The sequence below is a fragment of the Phyllobates terribilis genome, unplaced genomic scaffold, assembly GCF_046119375.1.
Source record: "Phyllobates terribilis strain yellow unplaced genomic scaffold, ASM4611937v1 Scaffold_5__5_contigs__length_657084704, whole genome shotgun sequence".
In the NCBI taxonomy this organism is placed as follows: Eukaryota; Metazoa; Chordata; class Amphibia; order Anura; family Dendrobatidae; genus Phyllobates; species Phyllobates terribilis.
In genome coordinates this window covers 47,426,472-47,448,855 of record NW_027362765.1, presented here as the reverse complement: position 1 = coordinate 47,448,855, position 22,384 = coordinate 47,426,472, and the positions used below count along the sequence as shown (strand labels likewise).

At 43.0% G+C, this 22,384-nt stretch overlaps 1 protein-coding gene across 1 annotated transcript in view; it reads left to right on the top strand.

Moving 5' to 3' along the window:
- Positions 1-10,554, top strand: part of LOC141271922 (uncharacterized) — a 68,142-nt gene extending 57,588 nt beyond the window's left edge. The window contains exons 2-5 of the mRNA XM_073682164.1: positions 1,863-2,012; positions 2,271-2,450; positions 2,534-2,657; positions 4,300-10,554. Coding sequence (XP_073538265.1) covers positions 1,935-2,012; positions 2,271-2,450; positions 2,534-2,657; positions 4,300-5,465 — 1,548 coding nt within the window. The 5' untranslated portion in view covers positions 1,863-1,934 and the 3' untranslated portion in view covers positions 5,466-10,554. The remainder of the gene's footprint in view (positions 1-1,862; positions 2,013-2,270; positions 2,451-2,533; positions 2,658-4,299) is intronic.
- The last annotated feature ends 11,830 nt before the right edge of the window (positions 10,555-22,384 follow it).

Below are 22,384 nucleotides of genomic sequence, written 5' to 3'. Positions count from 1 at the left end.
AAGCCTACCCCCTTGTATCACCTGATGAAGACGGCCTGCGTGCTGTCGAAACGCGTTGTGGATTATACAAGGTTTTCTAATAAAAGGTCTTAATTGACCATTTACCACTGTCTTATTCAGCGGTTTTTTATCCCCATCCATCACCCTAGCACTTTAGATCACTGGCATATTCGCATCACTTTCTTCTTATATAGTGCTGGGCAGCCCACCTGATCGAATAGTGTGGGCGTCATCAATAGGCTGTAAGCCAGACATTGTTCATCACACGTACCTGTGTGACTTGTGCCCTATGCAAGCCCCATTTGTGTATATTTTTAATACTAAGCAACCATCACCTCCATGAATTGGTAGGTTTGTGAGTGGTTGTGCCATCAGAATTTTTCACCTGTGCCGTCCCGACCTTTGTCATGGGGTCTGCCGTATCCTGTGTATTGGAAATCTGACCTGGTGTTGGTAAGGATATATTTTTTGTCTGTGATCTCTATTCAATCTCGGACCACAGTATACAGGACAACCCGAGTGTGGCAGCCTTATAGAAATATATGAAGTTGTCTTTCTAGGGTCAAGAGAGCCATGGCCATTCCATGCATTATCGTTTCATGCTCAGGCCGAACGGCACGGACGTCTGCATGAGCCCTAACTAATGCAGTGTAAGCCAGGTGTATTTGCACTCGTCTCCCACTTTGCCTATTCTCATCCTTCCAATACTGGGCGATGTTGATAGATGTGGAAGGAGAATGTCAGCCAAGATCTCTAGTCTATTTGATCCTCGGCAACTCTTCTGTAGCTTCTAGACTTGCGCTGGGTCCTATGGTTAGATGATCATCTTGTCACAATAGGTCATTAGAACCTTGCATGTTCATGTCACGGGTGTGACAGAGGTGACAGACAGTCGCCATGCAGTGGTTTGCAGGAGGTCTCCACATTTGGCTATGCGGACAGCTGCCTAGATAGGAGGCTGTGTTTAGGACCCAGCAACTACCTCCCTTTAGTCTGGGTATATGTATCCCTGGTGTGTCTAGGTGGGCGTCGCCAGTTATACTTATTTCTACTTGGAACTTGGCTGAAGCAGCATCACGTCCTCTCTGGAGTCTTGAGGCCGTGTGCCCTGTTGGAGTTCTTCTAAAGCTAAGTTATTATTTCCCTGTGTTGTCTTCCCCTTTTGTCTTTAGAGTGCTAGCGGAGGTTGACTTGTGCTCATCTCATTCAACCCCCAGCTTTATCCTTACGCCAGGGATAGTAGGGCGAGGCACGTGATCGGCGACAGCTGCGGAGGCTGTATAGGGACGTTTGGGGGAGACAGGGTGACGCTAGTCCAGATTAGGAGGTCACCTCTTCCCCCCCCCCTTTCCCTAGTGTCTGGGCTCCCTTTCCCCTCTGTGTTGCATTCACACCTGGCGTGACTCTCTGTGTTGCACTCACACCTGGCTTGATAGTTCAGTGCAGTTTCTGATGCTAGAAAGGCTTGAGGACATGTGGTGACATCATAATTACATGACTATATGTCTCACACCCAATGAAAGTTTCTTCTCTGGAGCCCCTGGTTATGCCAAAGCCTTCACAGTCTGAGAAGTGTTGGTCTGTAGCAATTACATGCTGTACATATTGGCATTATCAATGCATCTAGTGGTTGTTGAGTTCACGTGACATCATTTTGACACTGACATGGATGAGATGTCTAGATAAAATGTTTAAATCATGTTCAATGCAAATAAGAGAAAATAAGTCATCTACATGTTCTTTAGATCATGAATACATCTTTACTTTTCATCTCCTCATATGTTCCCCTTATTATCTCTTGTAATGGTGTTATTACATGAGATCTTTATGATGTTACATCAGTTGATCGTCCTCCCATTCAGGTCCCTAAAATAACAGATCCTTTCAGTGGAGATCTTCTATATAAGAGAATTTTTCTGATTGACCCATCAAGGATGAATAAGGACAATGACAAGATGGTGGAGAAGATATTACACCTCACCCTAGAGATCCTCTTCCGGCTTACTGGAGAGGTGAGAGGTTTTATGGAAAAGTCAAATATTATAAATAGCTGTAATAGTTTTTTTGTGGGATGAGTGTTTAAAATGTTGATGACCATCCAAATGCTTTGTTTTTACAGCCAGCTAAAAGGTAGATGCTTGTCTTCTCTCAATAACTTCTGACTTCTTACATGTATGGTTGTTGGGAACTAGTTCATGGTCAGAACTGGAGAGATGAAGACTCTGGCAATGTCTGTAGTGAGATTTTTTAATGTGTCTCTCCATAACCAGGAATACACAGTGGTGAAGAATACCTCTAGTCAGCGATGTCGGGCCCCTGTGTCTGAGGCATGGGGAAGACCTCTGACCACAATCACGGGGCCTCCACCTCACCCCCTGATACATGAGGACATCAATCAGCAGAAGATCCTAGAACTCACCTACAAGATGATTGAGCTGCTGACTGGAGAGGTGACACTGATGGGAATGCTGGGACATTATACAGTAATGCTACGAAGAGATCTGGGGGATGATAGTATCATTGTGTGTGTTAGGTTCCTATAAGGTGTCAGGATGTCACCGTCCATTTCTCCATGGAGGAGTGGGAGTATTTAGAAAGTCACAAAGATCTGTACAAGGACGTCATGATGGAGGTTCCCCGGCTTCTGACATCACCAGGTAACTTTCCATGTATTTTTTTTTGTTTCTTTCTTTTTAAACTAGGAAAAGACGATTCAAACATATATACCATACCATATTTTTCAGACTAAAAGACACACCTAAGAAGCCCCCAGTTTTAAACAGCAGAAAATAGGAAGAACATTTTTCCTATTAATTAAAACTTCACAGTTGGAGTACAGTGGTCATTACCACTAATATTAATGTACTAGGGTAGAATATGGTATAAATAAATCTGTAGTTAGTGTCTTTCTGCAATGTGTATTATACACACACAACTTTGCTACATATACACATATAAACACAAACAGCTCGACTACATGCACATTTACATACACACATAGCTCTGCTATATGCAAATATATCAAACCATAGATGTCCATAAATTAAGTTATGTGTAATAACGAGAAATGACCCAGAGAAAAAGTATTGAACACATGAAGAAAGAGAGACAGCAGGCTCGCTGTCTGGGCGTTGTGTTTGACACCAATCTTTCTTTCACCACCGACATACATTCTCTTGCCCACTCTTGTTGGTTGCACCTGAAGAACATCTCTAGAATCTGCCCCTTTCTCACCATGGAAACAACAAAAACCCTCACTGTTGCCCTGATCCACTCCCGCCTTGACTACTGTAATTCTCTATTAATTAGCCTCCCCCTCACTTGACTTTCCCCTCTCCAGTCCATCCATAATGTAGCAGCCAGGGTCATCCATCTGGCTAACCAGGGTTGCTTAAACTTTTACATACCACTGTGTGCATATATGTATATGTATTAGAGAGGGAGAGAGACATGTTATAAAATATCATTTTAAAAGGGAGCTGACATGTCGAAAAATGTTATTTACCTGCAGACATAGAATTTGCAGCTACATAGCATTAAAATCATTCCTTGTTGTGTGTAGAGCGAACTGTCAATCAAAGTGCCAGGGACTGATTACAACCTACTCACAGTATATTGAGAGGAGACTGTAATCGCTCTACGTATGCCCCAGTGACTGAAAGAGAGTGGCTACAGAACGAATATAAGTTAATTTTCTTCCTGTAGCTGTGGTTCCAGTAAGGCAGGAAGGATTTTAATGCTATTTACCTGCAGATTAACCTAATATCTGCTGGTAAATGGCATTTTCCGGCATGACATGTTCCTTTTAAAGCACCACTCCAGCTTTTTTTTTTTAAATTGCAGCGCTGGAGTGTTGCTTCTAATCTAAGTTCTCTGCCCCTAGATACAGTACTTACCAAACACCGTCTTCATTTTTTATCCACACCGCTGTGGTCACTTTCCAACAGATTGTGACCTGCCGGTTGGCTCCAGTGTTTGCTGGAGCAATCTGGAAGTTACAACTCATTGGAAGTCTAGGAGAGACAAAATGAGGCTCTCATAGACTTACAGTGAGAGCCTGTGGCCATTACCTCTGATCTCCTGTCAGTCAGAAGTTGCGGTCACAAGATGGCGAACCAAGACCGGACCAGTGCTGGGAACAGCTGAAGACAGCGTCTGGTAAGTATATTACTAAGGACAGGAACTTAGATTATTAGCAGCACTCCAGCGCTGAAACAAAAAATACACTGGAGTGGTCCTTTAAAGTCATATTATATAAAAATAAAAATAAAAACTGCAACTTGGTTTTATTTTTGGCAGATGACTGTACCAGAAGCTCAGAGGAACATGTGATGTCTTCAGATTTTAAAGCACATGATGGTGATATCACAATAGAGACATATGAAGCGCGTGCCATTATCCCAGATATACAAACAGCTCTTGTTTGGAAAGATAAAGCATCTAATCATCAACTGGTCCTGTCTTCTGATTCATTACAGACTGTTAATCAAAGAAAAAGTCACAGAACCAGATTGGGTGTTGAACTATCTACTCAAAAAGTGGAGAAACTATATTTATGTTCAGAATGTGGCAAATTTTACACTCAAAAATCAACTTGTGTTGACTTGTTGACAGGTTGGAAACCATATTCATCGTCTGAATGTGAAAAGTGTTTTAACCAGAAATCAAATCTTGTTAAAAATGAGAGAGGTCACACAGGGGAGAAGCCATATTCATGTTCAGAATGCAAGAAATGTTTTGGCGACGAATCAGAACTTATTACACATCAGGTGATTCACACAGAGGTGAAGCCATTTACATGTTCAGAATGTGGGAAATGTTTTAACCAGCAATTAGACCTTGCAGCACATCAGAGAAGTCACATAGGGGAGAAGATATATTTATGTCCTCAATGTGGGAAATGTTTTACCCAGAAATCGGATCTTATTACTCATCAGAGAATTCACACAGGGGAGAAGCCACTTACAAGTTCACAAGATGGGATATGTTTTACTCAAAAATCACAAGTTAAATATCAGAAAAGTTACATAGAAGAGAAACCATTTTCATGTTCTGAATGTGGCAAACGTTGGTTTCAGAAATCAGACCTTGCTAAACATCAGAGAACTCACACAGGAGAGAAGCCATTTTCATGTTCAGAATGTGGGAAATGTTTTACAGATAAATCTACACTAATATCACATCAGAGAAGTCACACAGGGGAGAAACCATTTTCATGTTCAGAATGTGGGAAATGTTTTATCACAAAATCAAACCTCACAACACATCAGAGAATACACACAGGGGAGAGACCATATTCATGTTTTGAATGTGGGATAAGTTATCACCAGAAATCAAGCCTTACTATACATGAGAGAACTCACACAGGGGAGAAACCATTTCCATGTTCTGAATGTGGGAAATGTTTTAACAACAAATCAAATCTTTCTGTACATCTAAAAAGTCATGCAAGGGAGAAGCCATGATATTGTTTTACATGTAAGAAAGGTTTTATCCAGATATCATTTTATACACCAAAAATGTATATGAGAACAAGTTATTTTTAATGTTTAGAATGAGGAAAATGTTTTCGTCAGACAGCCAGTCTTTGTGGACTCCCAAAAACTCATACAGGCCATATTCATAAAGACTCCAATCCAAGAACTAGTGTAGATCATATAAATCTCACACACAAACTTTTATTAAGTCACAATTTCATAAATAAGAATCGCAGAAGACTTGATTAAAAAAAGGACAGAATGGTGGAAATAGTGCAAAAAAATGCCAAAATTCATAAGGCAATATGATGATCAAAAAAGCACAGCTGTAGGCGATACATAAGATAGCAATACTGAACGTGGTGTGAAGATGACAGCATGATGCAAAAATAGTGCAAGGTGCAGTGGCATAATAATGCATAAATAAGAATACCACCAGCTAGACTGGGATATGGGAAAATGCTAAAACTAGACCAACTAGTGTTTCACCTTCAAGAGTTATATATAAATATATGTCTCAAAACTTGTTACTGTTACGTCTGTCAGAGGCTGCAGCCACGAAAAAGCTACCTTAGACAGACTTGACCCAAGTCTGGCAGATTCCACAAGAGCCACGGCCTTCACCCTTTAACCCCTATACAGGGATCTAGTCTTACAATTTGGTCCACTGGATTGCTTCCACAGGAGGGCTCCTGTCCGAACGAGCGAACAAGAGGCAAGATAATGGTCTGTAGTTGGGTTAGAACCAGGAGGTTGGTGTAGAGACAAAATTGTAAAGAAGGAGAATAGTCAAAAAAATTATCTGAGGTCAAAATCAGGATTGTCTACTGGCAAGGCACATAAATTCACAGTAGCGAGTCAGATTATAGCTGACAGTGGACTGCAGGATTTCAGGAGCTTAAATAGCTTGCAGTCCCACCCAGGCCACACAACTGAGAGCAAACACTGACAGATGGTAACTCAATCTACCAACTTCAACGAAACTACATGTCCCAGATGACACAGATCTAGAACAGTCGCCCGCAACAAGAGCAAGGCGCCACCCAGCAACAGATGCAGAGACAGGAAGGGCAGGCATCGATACAGTTGTCACTGTTACCAATCACTAATGTATATGTTTGCAGTATATGCTTGTGTATGGGCTTATTTTTCTTAATTTGTCACATATAATAGTTAAGAGTTCAGGGAGAGCTGGTACCCATTTTTTGTATACATCTTAAAAGGAAAATTAGTCCATAAATTCCAGATAAAAAATTTTAGGTACATTTTTGATCCTGAAAATGATTCCAGATGTAGGCCTTACTTACAGTCCTGCTCATCGTTATTGGCAGCCATGAAGTTTAAGTAAGTAATGTGGAATATCTCCTGAATAAAATGAATCAAGTGAAACAGTTTTTTGGTATAATACAAAAGAGCAAATGATAAATAATAATTTAAAACAAAAAACATTGTGGGGGGGGGGGGGGTGAATAGAAAAACCTAAAGCTTTCTGTGACACTGGTATTGGCACCCTTTACATTAATTTAGTATGGAAATAGAATATGGAAACGCATTTTGACTCGCCTGTGGTAAATCACAAAAGAGATTCATCTGTAATTGTTAGTGCCCATATGGCATGAATTTTACAAGAATGATGACTTCAGTGTTTTAAAAAGCCACATGGTAGGCCCTGTTCTTTTGTCACAATGGTGAAGACCAAGGAACTGTCTGAGGACATCAGAACTGATATTATTAGCAAATACAAGACTTCCAAAGGGTATAAGGCCATCTCCAAAGACCTTGGTATCCCAGTTTCAACAGTGCGCAATGTTATTAAGAAGTTTGCCAAGCATGGAACCATCAAGAACCTCCCTGGACGTGGGGGAAAGAGGAAAATCGACAAGAGATGTCTTCGAAGGTTGGTGCGAATGGAAACGGTGGAAAAAAACACCACGTCAAACACCAAAGACCTGAAGGTCAACCTGGAACAGTCTGGAGTCATGGTTTCAACAAGTACCATATGCCGCACATTAAACCAAGCAGAGCTTTATGGGCGAAGACCAAGGAAGAAACCATTGCTGCAGAAAAGACATAAAAAAGAATGACTGATCTTTGCTCAAGAGTACCTTGACAAATCGCAATCCAGCTGGGAAAATGTTTTGTGGACAGATGAAATAAAAATAGAGCTTTTTGGCAATGCAAAGCAGCAGCACAATGAAGCTTATAAGAAAAAGAACACCTTACCAACAGTTAAGCATGGTGGAGGATCCATAATGCTGTGGGGTTGCTTTGCTGCGGCTGGTGCTGGAGGCCTTGAAAGTATCACAGGAATCATGAAATCAGAATTATCAAGAGATTTTAGAGCGAAATGTCCTGCCCAGTGTAAGAAAACTTGGTTTGAGTCAAAGATCATGGGTCCTCCAGCAAGACAATGACCCAAATCACACATCCAAAAGTGCACAGGAATGATTGAAAAAGAAAAAATGGACTTTGTTAAAATGGCCAGCAATGAGTCCTGACCTCAATCCCATTGAAAATCTTTGGAGTGAGCTGAAATCTGCCATTGGGAAAAAGAACCCTGCAAACATTCAAGAGCTTGAACAAACTGCAAAGGAAGAGTGGGAGAAAATTCCAGCTGAGAAGTGCAAGAAGCTTAGAGATGGCTACAAGAAACATTTCGAGGCTGTCATCAATGCCAAAGGGTGTGCAACCAAGTATTAATTAAGGCTGCCTTTATTGCTGCAATTGCTGTTTATTCTGTTTTTTTCTTTGAAATTGCACCATGGAAGTTGAAAAACAATGTTTTATTGTTGTATTACTTTGGACCACTAATAGGATATAACTTTGGTAAATTTTCATTTGTTTCTGAAAATATTGTACAGTCTATGAAAAAAATGGAGTGCCAAAAATGGTGAACAGCACTATGTCATTAATTCAAGATAGAAAGTCTTCTACACTGCTCAAAAAAATAAAGGGAGCGCTCAAATAACACATCCTTGATCTGAATGAATGAAAATATTCTCATTGAATACTTTGTTCTCTACAAACTTGAATGTGCTGACAACGAAATCACACAAAAATAATCAATGGAAATCAAATTTATTAACCAATGGAGGCCTGGATTTGGAGTCACCCCCAAAATTAAAGTGGAAAAACACACTGCAGGCTGATCCAACTTTGATGTAATGTCCTTAAAACAAGTCAAAATGAGGTTCAGTACTGTGTGTGGCCTCCACGTGCCTGTATGACCTCCCTACAACGCCTGGGCATGCTCCTGATGAGGTTGCGGATGGTCTCCTGTGGGATCTCCTCCTAGACCTGGACTAAAGCATCCGCCAACTCATGGATTGTCTGTGGTGCAACGTGACGTTGGTTGATGGAGCGAGACATGATGTCCCAGATGTGCTCAATCGGATTCAGGTCTGGGGAACGGGCAGGCCAGTCCATAGCTTCAATGCCTTCATCTTACAGGAACTGCTGACACACTCCAGCCACATGAGGTCTGGCAATTTCCTGCATTAGGAGGAACCCAGGGCCAACCGCACCAGCATATGGTCTCACAAAGAGTCTGAGGATCGCATCTCGGTACCTAATGGCAGTCAGGCTACCTCTGGCGAGCACATGGAGGGCTGTGCGGCCCTCCAAAGAAATTCCACCCCACACCATTACTGACCCACTGCCAAACCGGTCATGCTGAAGGATGTTGCAGGCAGCAGATCACTCTCCACGGCGTCTCCAGACTCTGTCACATTTGTCACATGTACTCAGTGTGAACCTGTTTTCATCTGTGAAGAGTACATGGCGCCAGTGGCGACTTTGCCAATCCTGGTGTTCTGTGGCAAATGCCAAGCGTCCTGCATGGTGTTGGGCTGTGAGCACAACCCCCATCTGTGGACGTCGCGCCCTCATACCACCTTCATGGAGTTGGTTTCTAACCGTTTGTGCAGACATATTCACATTTGTGGCCTGCTGGAGGTCATTTTGCAGGGCTCTGGCAGTGCTCCTCTTGTTCCTCCTTGCACAAAGGCGGAGGTAGCGGTCCTGCTGCTGGGTTGTTTCCCACCTACAGCCCCCTCCACGTCTCCTGGTGTACTGGCCTGTCTCCTGGTAGAGCCTCCAGCCTCTGGACACTACGTTGACAGACACAGCAAAACTTCTTGCCACAGCTCGCATTGATATGCCATCCTGGATGAGCTGCACTACCTGAGCAACTTCTGTGGGTTGTAGAGTCCGTCTCATGCTACCACGAGTGTGAAAGCACAACCAACATTCAAAAGTGACCAAAACATCAGCCAGAAAGCATTGGTACTGAGATGTAGTCTGTGGTCCCCACCTGCAGAACCAATCCTTTATTGAGGGTGTCTTGATAATTGCCAATAATTTCCATCTATTGTGTATTCCATTTGCACAACAGCATGTGAAATTGATAGTCAATCAGTGTTGCTTCCTAAGTGGACAGTTTGATTTCACAGAAGTTTGATTTACTTGGAGTTATATTCTGTTGTTTAAGTGTTCCCTTTATTTTTTTGAGCAGTGTATATACCCATCTTATCACTATAGTTTGACTTGTTGTAAAAATAGTCTTGCATAGCAAAATATGTATTCTATAAGCGCTTAGTTTCTAGGTTCTGTACATACTAAAAAGCATTTACAGTATGTAACAATCAGTTAACAGTACTTAATAAAGGTAGGAAAAGGAGAACTGTACACATCTATAATTGGCCAGCTCATAAAGGGAGAAGAAATAACATACCCCATTTAAAACTAATTCTCGTCTATGATTGGGCAACTCATACAGGGAGAAGAAGTACATGCCCCCAGTAGAAACTATCTGATAACACCCAGTTGGACTTAAACCAAAGTTAACTCACTAGGTGCCAAGTACGTAGATTGCTAATATCTCCACACTGAAAAGCCAAAATTTAAAAAATAAGCAAACAAAAAAAGTTTTATTCCGTTCTGTAGCCACTTTAACATTGTGTGTCCAGTTCAACATGAAAAATTTGATGAAATGTTCACTTTAAGGGACAATGCTCAGTGCAAGAACAAAGGAGGAGTCTGTTGTGGGAAAAGAAGATTTTTTCTGAAATAAAATATATCGCAAAGTTTCTTATTGCCACTTTTATTATTAATTTATAAAAAAAAAAGTTAAATTCACGTACTCCTCAAAGTATACTTGTCATTCCAGATGACTTTTTAGAATAAGCTGTAGTGTGTGTCCATGAGGGGTAACACTCTCTGGCCCTTACATGACTTTCCAGTTCTCTCTAAACTAGCTTGTGAAGATGAACTGCTACAGGGGTGGACACGCCATTGATGCAACCTGTGCAGTCACACAGGGGCCCAAGACGTAAGGGGGTAACTCCAAAGCAGCAGGCAGCTTTTGTTACAGAAACATTATTGGACTGGAATGGGCTCATATTCTATTCTTGCACAGAGGCCTTATGTCTGTGCCTGCCCCTGAACTGCTGCTGCCCTCTCATGGAGAGGCAGAAATAAGGGATAGAGTAAACATAAACATCAACTTCAAGTTCATAAGCACATCCATTACCAAATGCTTATTATTAACACATTCCATCCAGTAGAGTAGCTACAGAGGGGGCGGTGGTCCTGGGCCCCTCGCGCTCATGGGCCCACCCGGAGCTATGCTAATGCAACTGTATGGGACGTGCGCAGCACACTGATACAGTTACGCTCTGGGGCAGAGCAGAGAGACTCGATGTCCCTGCGCTGCCAGGCGGCCACTATGGGGTCCTTGAGCAGGAGGGGGGCCCCCCGGTACCAGCATTGGGCCCCCTGACAGTCACCCCAAGTTCAATGATGAGAGAGGGAGCACGACGCTCCCTCTCCCATCAGTCCCTTGATGCAGACGCTGACCGGGCGTGATGATGTCATCACTTGGCGCTCGCTGTTCTGAGATGTGCAAAGCACTTGGAGCAGTGCGGGGAACAAGGAGGAGAGGTGAATATTGTATTTTTTTTATGGGGGTGCATTATACTATATTCTCTGCCTATGGGGGTGCATCGTACTATACGTATTATATACTCTGCATATGGGGGTGCATCATACTATACTGCCTATGGGGGTGCATTATACTATAGACTCTGCCTATGGGGGTACATCATACTATATACTCTGCCTATGGGGGGTGCATTATACTATAGACTCTGCCTGTGGGGGTGCATTATACTATAGACTCTGCCTATGGGGGTGCATTATACTATAGACTCTGCCTATGGGGGTATATTATACTATAGACTCTGCCTATGGGGGTGAATTATACTATAGACTGCCTATAGGGGTGCATCATACTATATATTCTGCCTATGGGGGTGCATCATACTATAATCTCTGCCTATGGGGGTGCATCGTACTATACGTACTATATAATCTGCATATGGGGTGCATCATACTATATACTCTGCCTATGGGGGTGCATTATACCATAGACTCTGCCTATGGGGGTACATCATACTATATACTCTGCCTATGGGGGTGCATTATACTATAGACTCTGCCTATGGGGGGTACATTATACTATAGACTCTGCCTATGGGGGTACATTATACTATAGACTCTGCCTATGGGGGTGCATTATACTATAGACTCTGCCTATGGGGGGTGAATTATACTATAGACTGCCTATGGGGGTGCATCATACTATATACTCTGCCTATGGGGGTGCATCATACTATATATTCTGCCTATGGGGGTGCATCATACTATATACTCTGCCTATGGGGGTGTATCATACTATATACTCTGCCTATGGGGGTGCATTTCACTATAGACTCTGCCAATGGGGGTACATTATACTATATGGAGGCCTATGGGGTGCATTTTACTATATAGACTGCCTATGGGGGTGCATTATACTATATACTCTGCCTATGGGGGTACATTTCACTATAGACTCTTCCTATGGGGGTATATTATACTATATGGAGGCCTATGGGGTGCATTTTAATATACAGACTGCCTATGCGGGTGCATTATACTATATACTCTGCCTATGGGGGTACATTTTACTCTAGACTCTGCCTATGGGGGTGCATTATACTATAGAAGCCTATGGGGTGCATTTTACTATTTATAGTCTGTCTATGGGGGTGCATTATACACTATATGGAGGCCTATGGGGGTGCATTATACTATAGAGGCCTATGGGTAGTGCATATACTATATTGGGGACTATCTGGTGCATTATAGTATATGTAGGCTATTTATTGGGCCATCATACAGTGTGGGAGATAATGTGGGGTCTTTGTATAGTGTGGGGGCCATCATACAGTGTTGGAGCCATCAGTTTCGAGGCTACTAAGGGGTTGGTATACTGTGTGGGGGGTACTATACAGTGAGGGGGCATTATACTGTGCATAGGAGAGCATCATACTGTGTATAGGGGAGCTGTACATGGGGGGAGACTCAGGACATTATTAAATGTTAAGTGGGCACTTATCATTATACCGGAACTCAAGTTATTATGACTGTCAAAGGGGCAAACAGAGGGCACTATTACTTTCTAGGGGGCAAAATGTGGGCTTTGTTTTCTAGGGCATTTCTATAGTCTAGAGGTTTGTTTTACCATTTAGAGGGCACACAGTACACAGCAGGTGCAATAATAGGGACATGGCAGCAGAGGCTCAGTATTAGTATCAGCAGGATGAGGAGTTTGTGCAAGTTGGGAATAGATGGGGACGGTGCATGAAATGTAAGGAGTCAAATGTGTCTTTGTTGTAATCTCTGTAGACGAGTCCTGGATGGAGAAGTTGTCATGTCTGTCTGGGCCAGATGGAAAAGTGAACGATTTCATCAGAAAGAACGTCACCTGTCAGGTACTACATATAACTGTAATCTCGTTAGTGTTGTGCAGGACTGGCATCTATCAATATATGGTCACCATATAGCAGTATTATCAGTGTTGGTCTTTGTATAGAGATTTTTTTTAGTAACAGCACGCTCATCTGCTGAGGTTCTCCTACATCCACTATTAGGGTGCTCCACCATAGTTGTAATCAGGGTTACCTGGTTGGGGCCCACTCAGAATTTTTGCCCCCCCCTGAACCAAAACCCTAGCTGCGCCTCTGATTCCATCTCCATAACATTGTATATATATAATACACTGCAGATTTTGCAAGTTTTCCCACCTACAAAGAATGGAGAGGTCTGTAATTTTTATTGTAGGTGCACTTCACCTGTGAGAGCCAGAATCTAAAAATAAAAACCAGAAAATCACATTGTATGATTTTTAAATATTTCATGCAATAAAATGCAATTTAGTAACATAGTTAAGTATTTGATCACCTACCAATCAGCAAGAATTCTGCCTCTCACAGACCTGTTAGTTTTTCTTTAAGAAGCCCTCCTACTCTGCACTCATTACCTGTATTAATTGCATCTGTTTGAGCATATGGACAGGTGTCTTTTTATAGAGGGAACAAGTTCAATCAATCACACTCCAACCTCTCCACCATGGTCAAGACCAAAGAGCTGTCTAAGGACACCAGGGACAAAATTGTAGACCTGCACAAGGCTGGGATGGGCTACATGACAATAAGCAAGCAGCTTGGTGAGAAGGCAACAACTTATCAAAATTATTAGAAAATGGAAGAAACTTAAGATGACTGTCAATCTTCCTCGGTCTGGGGCTCCATGCAACATCTCTCCTCGTGGGGTAAGCATGATTCTGAGAAAGGTCAAGAATCAGCCCAGAACTATACGGGAGGACCTACTCAATGACTTGAAGAGAGATGGGATCACAGTCTCAAACATTACCGTTAGTAACACACTACGGCGTCATGGATTAAAATCCTGCAGGGCACAAAGGTCCCCCTGCTCATGCCAGCACATGTCCAGGCCCATTTGAAGTTCACCAATTACCATCTGGATAATCCAGAGGAGGAATGGGAGAAGGTCATGTTGTCAGATGAGACAAAAATATAACTTTTTGGTATCAACTCCATTCGCCGTATTTGGAGGAAGAAGAAAGATGAGTACAACCCCAAGAATTCCGTCCCAACCGTGAAGCATGGTGGGGAAAACATCATACTTTGGAGGTGCTTTTCTGCAAAGAAGACAGAACAACTGCATCGTATTGAAGGGAAGTTGGATGGGGTCATGTGTTGTGAGACTTTGTCCAACAACCTCCTTCCCTCAGTAAGAGCATTGAAGATGGATCTTGGCTGGGTCTTCCAGCATGACAATGACCCGAAACACAAAGCCAGGGCAACTAAGGAGTGGCTCCGTAAGAAGCATTTCAAGGTCTCGGAGTGGCCTAGCCAGTCTCCAGACCTGAACCCAATAAAAAAATCTTTGGAGGGAGCTGAAACTCATTGTTGCCCAGCAACATTCCAGAAACCTGGGAGATCTATAGTTAATTATGTAGAAAACATACAGTGTGATTTTATGTTTGTTTTTTTTAAGATTCTGTCACAGTTGAAGTGTACCTATGATAAAAATTACAGACCTGTCCATTTTTTGTAGGTGGGAAACTTGCACAATCGTCAGTGTATCAAATACTTTTTTCTCCCACTTTATATCTGTGAAGTAAGAATGCTTTCAAAAATACTAGTGTTAAAAGTTTATTTTTAGCAATTAACAAAATGCAAAGTGAATGAACAAAAGATAAATCACATCAATATTTGGTGTGACTGCCCTTTGTCTTCAAAACAGCATCATTTTTTTAAGTAAAATTGCAAAAAGTCAAGGATTTTGTTGCATTATAGTCATACGTATGGGTAACGAATTATACCAAACAGGTGACCTTGATCATCATTTTCATATGTAAGTGGAAATACAGTCTTTAACCCCTTAAGCCCCGGAGCATTTTTCGTTTTTGCATTTTCGTTTTTGCTCCCCTTGTTCCCAGAGCCATAGCGTTTTTATTTTTTGGTCAATATGGCCATGTGAGGGCTTATTTTTTGCGGGACGAGTTGTACTTTTCAACGCCATTACTAGTTTTATCATATCCTGTACGGGAAAACAGGAAAAAAATTCCAAGTGCGGTAAAATTGCAAAAAAAGTGCAATACCCCAGTTGTTTTTTATTTATTTTTTTTACCATGTTCACTGAATGCTAAAACTGACCTGCCCTTCTTATTCTACAGGTCATTACGAGTTCATAGACACCAAACATGTATAGGTTCTTTTATATTTAAGTGGTGAAAAAAAATTCCAAAATTTGGTAAAAAAAAAAATAAAAAAAATAGCGCCATTTTCTAAGACCCGTAGCGTCTCCATTTTTCGTGATCTGGGGCTGGTTGATGGCTTATTTTTTGCGTGCCAGGCTGACGTTTATATTGATAACATTTGGGGTAGATCCGATGTTTTGATCGCCCGTTATTGCATTTTATTGCAATTTTGCGGCGACCAAAAAACGTAATTCTGGCGTTTAGAATTTTTTTCTCGCTACGCCGTTTACCGATCGGAATAATTCTTTTTTTATTTTCATAGATCGGGCGATTCTGAACGCGGCGATACCAAATATGTGTATGTGGGTTTTTTTTTTATATATTTTATTTTGAATGGGGCGAAAGGGGGGTGATTTAAACTTTTATATTTTTTTATTTTTTTTTATATTTTTAAAAACTTTTTTTTTTTACTTTTTGCATGCTTCTATAGTCTCCATAGGAGACTAGAAGCAGCAACTGTCCGATCGCCTCTGCTACATACAGGGGACCAGCAGATCCCCTGCATGCAGCAGAAATGGTCCTGTGCTATGAGCGCCGACCACTAGGTGGCGCTCATAGCGACAAGATCATGACAACCACAGGCGTCTGCTGCAGACCCTGGGTTGTCATGCACGCCCATCGGCGACCCGCGATCACGTGACGGGGTCGCCGGTGGGCGGGGCTTATGACGCGCTACCCGGAAGCGCGCGTTAAATGCTGCTGTCGGAGATTGACAGCAGCATTTAACTGGTTAACAGCCGCGGGTGGATCGCGATTCCACCCGCGGCTGTTGCGGGCACATGTCAGCTGTAAGAATCAGCTGACATGTGCTCGGTTCAGTGAGGGCTCAGCGCCGGAGCCCTCACTGAACCGGCGGTACGCAGATATGCGTACTAATACGTCCCCGGTAAGTAAGGGGTTAACTGACACAGAAATGGCTGTTTAGAAGGCTTAAACCTGGATAATGAATAGCGAAATTCTTCTACAAAGATGAGGTTGTGGAAGACCGTTTTATGTCTCAGACCATACATCATGGCAAGACTGAGCACAGCAACAAGGTAGTTATACTGCACCAGCAAAATCTGAAATCAGACTGGGGTTTGACGATTTGCTGTTCAAGCTCTTTTGAAGAAGCACCAAGAAATGTGCAACATGAGGACCTGTAGACACAGTGGTCGGCCAAGGAAACTTAGTGCAGAAGATGATACATATTATATTCACTTTCATTGTAAATCTGAAGATGTCCAGCAGTGCCATCAGCTCAGAACTACCAAACAAAGCAGCACACTGTAATGCTAAGTATGCGAACATGAAATATATGAAATTTGAATAGCATTACTGCTGTAGAAAATAGAAATAAATGAGAAATCTTAGTGCATAAATTGGCCAATTCATGTGTACCTGGTAGCCATGTTAAGGCATTTCTCAAAATACCAGGACCCTATCAATGTGAACTCCTCTCTGTGTGTGGGATCAGGGGTGGATTAAGAGTAGCAAGGGCCCCGGGCAGTTTAGAAGGCGCGGGCCCCCCCACACACACCTGATTTATCACGTGACATGTCACATGATCCCTTGTGATAGATCATGTGATAGTTCACGTGAAATTAATTTGGCACAATATTAATTATAATATTTTTTTTTAGGCTGTGTGCCCACTATGCGTTTTTTAAGCGTTTCTGCAGCGGCAATTCCGCTGCAGAAACGCTTAAAAAACGCTTGGTAGAAGGTCTGCCATGTTCCCCAATGATAATCCGCATGTGCTGTGTACATGCTGCGGAAAAATCCGCAGCGTTACCAATTATTTTGCGGAAGCGCAGCGTTTTCGCCGCCATTGACTTGCATTAGAACGCATAGAATCCGCATCCCTGCATCTGTAGATGCGGAATCCATGCATTTCAATGTGCGGATGGTACCCAGGTCTAGAGGAGAGGAGACTCTCCTCCGGACCCGGGTACCATAGAACCTGTAAAAAAAAGAATAAAATAAAAAATATACATTATACTTACCTTCTGATGGCCCCCGGTGTCTTTATCCGATGCGTCCTGGCTTGCCGGCAGCTCGCGATGGTCTGAAAAGGACCTGCCGTGACGTCATTTAGTCATGTGACGGGTCACGCGACCGCTGACGTCGGCAGGCCATCAGAAGGTATGTATATATTTTTTATTTTTTACAATTCTTTTACGGTCACACTATATAAATCCATGCTGGTTGCATGGATTTATATAGTGTGACCAAGTTGTCAAGCACTTTCCAAGTGATGCTAAAATCGCTTGTCAACCCGCATGCGGAAATGCAAGTGAAGAATGCTTCACATCCGCATGTCCCTGGCAGGAAAACGCATGTAAAGTCCACATGTACAATCCGCATGCGTTTTTTCTGCCAGGGAGATGCAGAAACGCTCAAAAAAAATCCGGAACATTTCTGTATCGTGGGCACATAGCCTTACATTAATTGTATGACTCAATTAATTGTATTGTATTAATTGTATGACTCAATATTGAGCACACGGTGCCATCTATACACAGCGGGAGGCTGCACGTAGCCATCTATACACAGCGGGAGGCCGCACGTAGCCATCTATACACAACGGGAGGCCGCACGTAGCCATCTATACACAGCGGAAGGCCACACGGCGCCATCTATACACAGCGGGAGGCCGCACGGCGCCTCCCCCAGAGTCAGCAGGAGGCCGCACGGTGCCATCTATACTCAGCAGGAGGCCGCACGTAGCCATCTATACTCAGCAGGAGGCCGCATGTAGCCATCTATACACAGCAAGAGGCCGCACGGCGCCATCTATACACAGCGGGAGGCTGCATGGCGCCCCCCCCAGAGACAGCAGGAGGCCGAACGGCGCCAACTATACTCAGCAGGAGGCCGCACGCAGTCACGCATGCAGTCACGCACACACACAAACATATACAGACATATACATACACGCATAAACACATTTGAAACACAAAAATACATATAAACAGACATCACACAATGATATCTGCCTGCACACACACACATACATACACACACATACATACACACACACACACACACACTTACACATACGCACACACACATACACACACACATACATACATATATACATACACACACATACAGTACAGACCAAAAGTTTGGACACACCTTCTCATTTAAATATTTTGCTGTATTTTCATGACTATGAAAATTGTACATTCACACTGAAGGCATCAAAACTATGAATTAACACATGTGGAATTATATACTTAACAAAAAAGTGTGAAACAACTGAAAATATGTCTTATATTCTAGGTTCTTCAAAGTAGCCACCTTTAGCTTTGATGACTGCTTTGCACACTCTTGGCATTCTCTTGATGAGCTTCAAGAGGTAGTCACCGGAAATGGTTTTCACTTCACAGGTGTGTCCTGTCAGGTTTAATAAGTGGGATTTCTTGCCTTATAAATGGGGTTGGGACCATCAGTTGTGTTGTGCAGAAGTATGGTGGATACACAGCTGATAGTCCTACTGACTAGACTGTTAGGTGCTTTTTTCTTGCCATAATACAAATTCTAAGTAAAGAAAAATGAGTGGCCATCATTACTTTAAGAAATGAAGGTCAGTCAGTCCGAAAAATTGGGAAAACTTTGAAAGTGTCCCCAAGTGCAGTTGCAAAAACCATCAAGCGATACAAAGAAACTGGCTCACATGAGGACTGCCCCGGGAAAGGAAGGCCAAGAGTCACCTCTGCTTCTGAGGATAAGTTTATCTGAGTCACCAGCCTCAGAAATCGCAGGTTAACAGCAGCTCAGATTAGAGACCAGGTCAATGCCACATAGAGTTCTAGCAGCAGACACATCTCTACAACAACTGTTAAGAGGAGACTTTGTGCAGCAGGCCTTCATGGTAAAATAGCTGCTAGGAAACCACTGCTAAGGACAGGCAACAAGCAGAAGAAACTTGTTTGGGCTAAAGGACACAAGGAATGGACATTAAACCAGTGGAAATCTGTGCTTTGGTCTGATGAGTCCAAATTTGAGATCTTTGGTTCCAACCACCGTGTCTTTGTGCGACGCAGAAAAGGTGAACGGATGGACTCTCAATGCCTGGTTCCCACCGTGAAGCATGGAGTATGAGGTGTGATGGTGCGGGGGTGCTTTGCTGGTGACACTGTTGGGGATTTATTCAAAATTGAAGTCATACTGAACCAGCATGGCTACAACAGCATCTTGCAGCGGCATGCTATGCCATCCTGTTTGCGTTTAGTTGGACCATCATTTATTTTTCAACAGGACAATGACCCTAAACACACCTCCAGGCTGTGTAAGGGCTATTTGACCAAGAAGGAGAGTGATGGGGTGCTACGCCAGATGACCTGGCCTCCACAGTCACCAGACCTCAACCCAATCGAGATGGTTTGGGGTGAGCTGGACCGCAGAGTGAAGGCAAAAGGGCCAACAAGTGCTAAGCATCTCTGGGAACTGCTTCAAGATTGTTGGAAGACCATTTCCGGTGACTACCTCTTGAAGCTCATCAAGAGAATGCCAAGAGTGTGCAAAGCAATCATCAAAGCAAAAGGTGGCTACTTTGAAGAACCTAGAATATAAGACATATTTTCAGTTGTTTCACACTTTTTTTGTTAAGTACAGTAATTCCACATGTGTTAATTCATAGTTTTGATACCTTCAGTGTGAATGTACAATTTTCATAGTCATGAAAATAAAGAAAAATCTTTAAATGAGAAGGTGTGTCCAAACTTTTGGTCTGTACTGTACATACACACACACACACACACACACACAGACTCACCATCCCCCGGCTCCATTCCTCCTGCCTGCTCTCTCTTCTCCGTTGCAGCAGTGCAGGCCGGGCGCGCACTGCGTGACGTCACAGCTAGGAGACACGGCCGCGCACAGGGCCGTGTCTCCTAGCAGTGACGCGGCCGGGCCAGCACAGGGAAGTTAACTGCTGCTGTGCTGGCCCGGCCGGAGAAGAAGTAGCGGCCCCCCCTCCCGCCACTGCTACCGGTATGTGCCGCGGCGGCCCGCACATATAATGAGGGCAATTCGGCATTAGACACCCCGCCCGGAGCCGCGGGCTCCCTGCAGGCCCTCATTATAATCCGCCTATGTGTGGGATAATAAGATCCGGCTGCAATTAAAACCGCCTGTAGCATAGAGGCGGAGTGCTCAGTCTAAGCGTATAATAATAATCTTTTTATTCATATAGTGCCAACATATTCCGCAGCGCTTAACGATTCAAACAATTTACAAACATTATCGGCACTGTCCCCATCTGGGGCTCACAATCTGCATTCCCTATCAGTATGTCTTTGGCTTGTGGGAGGAAACCGGAGCAAACCTGCACAAACATACAAACTCCTTGCAGATGTTGTCCTTGGTGGGATTTGAACCCAGGACCCCAGCACTGCAAGGCTGCAGTGCTAACCACAGAGCCACCGTGCTGCCCAAAGCTTATATATAGAAATAGAAAAAACTGGCCGACACTTCCAAAACAAGAAATAGGTGTGAACAGGTGCTTACTAGGAGCAGCTACCTCCATATACAACAAACAAACAAAGCAGCATACTGTAACGCTGTAGTTGTATATGGAGGTAGCTGGTCCTAGTAAGCACTTGTTCACACATATTTCTTGTTTTGGAAGTGCCGGTCAGTTTTTTCTGTTTCTATCAGCTCAGAACTGGCAGCAACCAGTGGGCCTAGCTGCAGCCATCTACTATTTAAAGACGATTGTCCAGAAGTAGTTTTAAGAATTGCTGCCAAAAAGCCATACCTTCAACATGGAAACAAGGCTAAGCCACTCAACTATACATGAAAACAAAGGAACAATTGTGCAAGAAAATGGCAGCAGGTTCTCTGGTGGAATGATGAATTAAAATGAATTATTTGACTATAACTGAAGGCAGTTTGAGCGCCTGAAGGTTTGGAGCACAGCACAATAATGAGTTCTACTGACCTGCAACCCAGATTTCCCAGTGTCAGCAGTAGTCTCAGGATATATCATCAGTGAGCTGTAACCCAGATTTTCTAGCATCAATCTCTAAATGTATCATCACTGAGTTGTAGCCCAGCCTCCCTAGCATCACTCTCCATAGGTATCATCATTACGTTGTAACCAAGCTTTTCCATCATCATACTCAGAAAAGATGACTGAGCTGCAACTCAAATTTCCCAGTGTTGGCTGTAGACTCATAAGATATCATCACTGAACTGTAACCTAGCTTTCTTAGCAAAGGAGATATAATCACTGAGCAGCATCACCTCAAGTACATGACTGAGCCGCAACCCAGCTTTCCCAGAATATATCATCACTCAGCTGCAACCTAGTCTCAAAATGTATCATCACTGAAATTCAACCCAGCTTTCCTAGCATCACCACCAGAATGTAATCATCGTTCCTAGCATCATCTTTAGAACTTATCCCCAGTAACCTGCGACCCAGCTTTCCTAGCATCAGTCTCAGAATATAACGCTTAGCATTCCCAGCATCAGTCATAGTACGTATCACAACTGAGTTGAAATTTGCAAATAGTCTCATCACCAAGCTGTAACCCAGCTTTCCCACTATCAGTGATAAAAGCCAAAGTGCACCTGTGCGGGATGGTGCCCCTCGGACCGAGCCATCCGATTTGCATACAGCCAGGGAGCAATTGAAAAGGCATTTTTGGTGTATACAGGGGGAGTCAGAAGACAATAGACAACTTTGTGGAATGTAGCAGAGGAGCTGTTAAAGGTGGTGGCATTTGTTCAGACACTAAAAAACTGG